This window comes from Bison bison, unplaced genomic scaffold, assembly GCF_000754665.1.
Source record: "Bison bison bison isolate TAMUID 2011002044 unplaced genomic scaffold, Bison_UMD1.0 scf7180017864221, whole genome shotgun sequence".
NCBI classification, from domain to species: Eukaryota; Metazoa; Chordata; class Mammalia; order Artiodactyla; family Bovidae; genus Bison; species Bison bison.
The window spans coordinates 1,367,779-1,373,545 of NW_011494793.1; the positions used below are offsets into that span (position 1 = coordinate 1,367,779).

A 5,767-nucleotide genomic window follows, 5' to 3' on the forward strand; every position below is an offset into this window, starting at 1 on the left:
CCTGGCTTGGGCCCGGCCGACGCCGCCCAGCCCCCCGCTCGGCAAAGCTGACCTTCTTCAGTCGGAGCCCGCAGTCCAGGAGGCCGCCCTCCTCGCCTTCCTCGTCCTCATCCTCCTCCTCTTCGTCCTCCTCCTCCTCCTCTTCATCCTCCTCCTCTCTGCCCCCCCGGGGCCCGTCCCCCTCCTCTCCCCCTTCCCCCGCCGGCCGCCGCTCCACCGCGGCCTCCTCTTCCTCCTCAGGTGCCCCGCAGCCCCCGCTGAGACACCTGCGGCCCCCACCACTGCTGCTGCCACCACCACCCTCTTCAGCCGGGGGTTCGAGGTGGCGGCGTGCGGGGCGCCGGAGGCTCAGAAGGCCAAGCAGGGCACGGGCCAGCTCCCAGGCCGCCCGCAGGCCAAGCTCTCCTCGGCCCAGCCGCCGATACAGGTGGGGCTGCAGAACCTCTCGAACATTCTGGAGGAACTGGCGGGTGATCAGCAGTGTGGCCAGCATCTGGGGGTACGAAGGGGGTGGAGAGCGGCCTCGTGGGGGGCGGGCGGGGCCCTGGGCACTGGGACAGGCTGTGGGCACCCACCATCCCAAAGCACACATCCAGCCACAGCCTGAGCCCAGTCTGGATGTCCCCGGGCACAGGAGGCAACCCCAAGCCACAGCTAGGCGGGCCACAGCGCTTCTAGCTGATCACCTGGGAAGGCCATGGCCTCCCATCATGCCACACCTCCCGGATCTCGGTTGGTGCCCAGGGCCTCCAGGGGCTCTTGACACCTGCACGCAGTCAGTGGAGCCCCATCCCTTCAGAGCATGCACCCTCGGCTAGGCGTGAGGCCCCCGGCACAGCCACACTGACCACCCTGGCAAGGCCCCGAGGGCTCGCCACCACCTGCCCGTACTTTGGCCCAGGCCTCAAGAAGGAGGCTCTGGAGGGAGAGGAGGAGCAGGCGGAACCGCAGGGCCACGAGCGGGACCAGCACCGCCCAAAGCTGCCGCTCGAGGCTCTGGGACAGGGACAGGACGATCAGGAGCTGTGGAGGGACCGACGGACAGGTGGACAGACAGATGGGGGGGGCATGACAGGCAGAGAGAGAACACACAGACAAATGGACAGAGAGGAGAGAAGGATGGAGGAGGAAGGGAGGGGCTGGAGAGCCCTTGGACCCCTTGGGCCGGTCTGGCCCCACAGCCAGCTGCCGTGGGGGCACTGCTTTAGGCCAGGCTCTCACCTCTTTCAGGCGTTCCATGTCCTTGAGGTAGAAGCCGATGTAGAAGAGGCTCAGGTATGAGTTGACGAACTGGAACTGTGCGAAGCAGGCAGGGGGGTGGTCACCCTGCCATGTCTGTCCCAAGGAACCCCCATGTGTCCCCTGTAGAACCCCTGCCTGGGGACTTCCCTGGTGGTCCAGTAGCTAGGACTTTGTGCTCCCAACGCAGGGGGCCTCAGTTCGATCCCTGGTCAGGGAACTAGATCACATGTGCCACAACTAAGACCCGGTGCAGCCAAATAAATAAATATTTAAAAAAATAAAAGAAGCCCTGCCGGCTTGCTGGCCACCACTCACCAGGACGACCTTGATGATGAGGTGCTTCTCATAGGCACTCTCCAGCCGATAGTTCTCTGGGGGCCAAGGAGACGAGTGAGAGTGTAGCCCAGGCCGTCATGGGCAGCAGGGACCCCAGAAGGCAGTGGGGCCCTTCCTGCTGGGGGCTGAGCAATGGGACCTCTGCTCACAGGGCATACCCATGTCGTTGAGCCAGACAGCCAGCTTCTTATAGCCCTCGGCACTTGCGCTGACCAGCAGGGCCAGCATGACTTTCGGCAGGAAGCGGGCAAGACGGGGCAGCCCCTTCACGCTCAGCACCAGCTCCTGCAGGAACAAAGGGGTTCAGAGGTTACCCCGGTCGCTGGGCTCGGCTCGGGGCCCACCTGAACAGGTTGGGGCCGAGGCCAGGGCTAGGAACTGGAGGTCACCTGGAGCTGGAAGCAGCCGAGCATGAGCAGGAACACGCAGGCTAGGCAGGTGAGGCACAAGGGAAGACTCACGAGCATCTGGAAGAGCAGCCGCTTCCAGGGTGGGTAGTAGAACTCCTCGGCCTGAGTCACGGGGCTGATGCGCCGCACGCCCTGGCAGAGGGTGGGGGCATGGCCCAACACAAGATCAGAGGGGCTGCCTCTGTCCCACACCCTTCCCAACCCTTCAAACTCCATGTCTATGATGCTTTGCTATCATGGTTTGTTGTAGTTCAGTTGCTAAGCCGTGTCTGACTTTGTGACCCCATGGACTGCGGCACGCCAGGCTTCTCAGTCCTTCACCTTCTCCTGGAGTTTGCTCAAACTCATGTCCATCGAGTAGGTGATGCCATCCAGCCATCTCATCCTTGCTATCAGGGTGTGTCCACTTAATGCATCCTCCCTAGTCTCTCAAATCCAACTTTCCACACCTCTCCCTTCGGGCATGCAGATCCCTTCACTTGGCAAACCTTCTCAGAAGCTGCAGCCCTACTTCACCTCCCACTTTGTTCTTGTAATGCACTTGCTCAGTATGTTTTCTCTTTTTTACCCCATTCTCGAAGTCCCTAAACTCAGACTGCCCCAACTGACCCTGAACTGGGGTCGTGGCTCCTCCACAGCTTCCCCGGGTGAGTCCAGTGTTCCCCACTTGTAGGCCAGCTCAGCCCCCCTCCGTTTCCACTCCTCCAAGAACAGCGTTGACCAGACCACGTTGAAGAGGGCAAAGACCACGCAGGATACATCCCGGCTTGTCTGAGGGTGACAGAGGAGGGCTGCAGTGTTGGCTGGCCCAGTCCAGGGAGGAAGTTGTCTGAGGTGTTCCACCCCCTGTCCAGTCCACACCCGGCACCTGATCAGCCTCTGTGAATGTGTACAGGACTGAGCCGAAGACCGCTGGGTACACCATTGCCGATGTGTAGAAACCCAGCCAGGCAAAGTACATGGCAATCTTCACACCAAAGTAGTCACAGATCTCATCTGCCGGGGACGAGGAGGGGGCGGTGCCAGTCAGCCCTGCCTGCCTCCTCGGACCCCCACCAACCCCCCACTCCAGCCAGGACCACACCTAGAGGCTGGTTTTCACACACAGCCTGCACCCATGACTTCATGAGACGGTTCAGGATGCGCTGCTCGTGGACTGGGAACACCTGCTGGATGATCCCGCGGGCCGCCAGTTCAGGGACTGTTGGGGAACAAGAATGGGTGACCCCACCCGTCTGCCTGTTCGGTCCTCCTCGGCTGAAACCCAACTTATAACTTTTTGCCTGCTCTTAAACTAGCAAACGCTTTTCCCAGGAGAAGAGTTCTGGGTGAAAGGAACATCATTCCTCAAAATCTGGGAGGTGCAGGGGCAGGTGGGGAAGGGTGCTCGAAACCTGGGAGGTGTGATCCCAGTGGGGAAACTCGTTTTTAAACAGAGCTGCTTGGTTTCAGCTCATTCCTCCAAACGTCTGAAGAATGGTGCAAAGCTGGCATTAGAAGGTTAACTTGCAGCGGCTGGTTTCCTGGGGGATACTGAGGCCCAGAGCTCACCACACAATGTGTGGAGTGCTGTCCATGGTCCTGCCCCAACCTAATCGCAGACCCAGAAACGGGTTTCTCCTGGACCTGCCTCCAAGGAGACAAGCCCCACCCCTTGCTAAGGCCACACCCTTCAGCTTATTGATTGATCTCCAGGCCCCGCCCAACTCTTCAGGAGACTCTGATTGGTTTTATCTAGGCCCCGCCTTCCTAACCCTCCTACGTTGACAGCAGTCCTCTAAGAGCCCCAGCCAACTCCCCACATATGATTGGAAGCTTGGGACCACCTCACTCACTGATTGGCTGGTCCTCCAGAAAGCGCACATTGTGTAGTGCCTCGCCCTGCTTGGCACGAAGGTTCTGCAGCCAGAAGCGGATGATGCTCTGGCGCTCCTGCAGGGGACAGGGCGTGAGCACAGGGAGCAGCCGCCCACGGGCTAGGAATGTGCGCTGGGGGCCAGAGCCGGCCGCACCTGGGAGGTGAAGAAGCGCAGCTCACTCTCCACATTCTCGTAGATGAAGTCCTCCTCGCAGGAGAAGCCGCGGGTGCCCCCGCCAAACTCGGCCTTCACTGCTTTGCGCAGACCCAGCTCGTCGGCCCCTCTGAGTAGGCTGCGGGAAGGGCAGGGGAGGTGGGATCACGGGGAGACCCTGGCTCACCATCCTGGAACTAGGGATGGTGTACCTGGTGGACGTCTGGGACAAATGCAGGGTGGCTGGACCTCGCAGTTGGCGCTTGGAAGGGCGGGGAGCTGAGTAGCAGGGTCAGCGAGAGGCCAGGGACAGGGACTCGCCTCTCATATGTGGCAGTGACGAAGAAGGCGTACGCGCGTGTGTGGCGGTGGTGGCGGACTTGCACGATGAGCTCGGGGATGCCCACGCGGATGTGGTTCAGCAGCCATAGCAGCGTGTGGTCATCGGTCGTATCTGCCAAGGGGCACAGGGACCAATGGCTCTTGCCAGGAGTGACAGGGGAGCCCGGCTCGGGGGAATTCAGTGTAGGCCCTGGGCGGGTGAGCACAGACAAGTACCTGGGAAGGTCATCAACACGTCACAGTTTTCCGTGGGCACCGTCTTCATCCACGCTTTGTGGGACACCAGATACCGACCTACCTGCAGGAGCCGCTTCCCAAAAAGCTTATCTGGGGAGCAGGCAGCGCAGGCTGGGGTCAGGTCATTCTCAGATGGCCTAGCCTCCAGTCTTAGTCCCTCCAACCCTTGCCTCTGATCACACATTCGCCAGGGCTCCTTGGCACTCAGCTTGGCATTCAAGGCCCTGTGAGCTCTGGTCTTGGCTTGTTTCCTTCCCTCCACGTCCTTGTACCAGCCAGGCCCTTCTCCAGGAATGCCCTTCCCCCAGGTCCTCCCTTACAAATCTTACTCATTCTTGAGGCCCAGCTCTGCCTCCGAAACCACAATCGATGGGGTGCTCACTAACAGCTCTGAGCACCTCACTACATTATGTCAGCGTCTCCTCATAGCTGGGTGCGGCTCTTACCCCCATTTCACAGGCGAGGAAACTGAGACCCAGAGCATTTAAGTTACCCAAGGTCACAGAGCCCAGCAGGGATTTGAACCCAAGACCGTATGATTCTGTATCCTCTGTGGAGAGGCGCTCTTAAGCGTATCACTGCTCAGCAGCGATCGAGTAGCCCAAGGGGTGACTGGGCTCAGTCCCGCACCGGGGCTCTAGGAGGGGCGTGTCCATATCTTTGCGCTGGGACCCCACACCCGCTGCACCGTTCCAGCCGCGCTCGCCCGGCCGCAGCCGCAGTGCCAGGAAGAGCCGGTGCCTCGACTGGACTCCAGGCCCGGGACGGCTGACTCCAATATCCCTCCCCGTAGACCTGCCGCGAACACCCCAAGCACCTGCAACCCTGTCAGATCCAGGCGCTGCACACGTACCCAGAACTCCGGACGCCGGGGCTGCAGGCTCGCCCTCCGGCGGGGGCCTCTTGCCACGCTCACCCTCCAGGGACGTGCCCCCAGCGCCGGAGGTGGCTTCCGCCATTGCGAGGGCAGGTCAGGTCAGGGGCTGCGGGCGGCCCAGGCGCCTTGGGGCCGCGGTCTCATGGGGCCGGTGCTGCCACCGATCGCGCCTGAGGAGGAGACAAAGGCCGCGCCCGCCCGCGCCGGCCGCCGTCCCCGCGTGCCCGAGCGCTGCTTCTCGTCCCCGCCCGCGCGGAACCTCGATTCTCCTTCCCGGCCCCGCGCGCGTCGTTCTCTGGTTCTCGACTCCG

At 61.8% G+C, this 5,767-nt stretch overlaps 1 protein-coding gene across 1 annotated transcript in view; it reads right to left on the bottom strand.

Annotated features, from left to right (window-relative positions):
- Positions 1–5,767, bottom strand: part of ANO8 (anoctamin 8) — a 10,477-nt gene extending 4,710 nt beyond the window's left edge. Inside the window, exons 1-13 of the mRNA XM_010845677.1 lie at positions 5,433–5,767; positions 4,559–4,669; positions 4,322–4,454; positions 4,001–4,139; positions 3,824–3,920; positions 3,073–3,189; positions 2,857–2,984; positions 2,598–2,759; positions 1,968–2,120; positions 1,737–1,863; positions 1,558–1,613; positions 1,222–1,296; positions 7–493 (exon numbers count right to left, since the gene is read on the bottom strand). Coding sequence (XP_010843979.1) covers positions 7–493; positions 1,222–1,296; positions 1,558–1,613; positions 1,737–1,863; positions 1,968–2,120; positions 2,598–2,759; positions 2,857–2,984; positions 3,073–3,189; positions 3,824–3,920; positions 4,001–4,139; positions 4,322–4,454; positions 4,559–4,669; positions 5,433–5,538 — 1,891 coding nt within the window. The 5' untranslated portion in view covers positions 5,539–5,767. The remainder of the gene's footprint in view (positions 1–6; positions 494–1,221; positions 1,297–1,557; positions 1,614–1,736; positions 1,864–1,967; positions 2,121–2,597; positions 2,760–2,856; positions 2,985–3,072; positions 3,190–3,823; positions 3,921–4,000; positions 4,140–4,321; positions 4,455–4,558; positions 4,670–5,432) is intronic.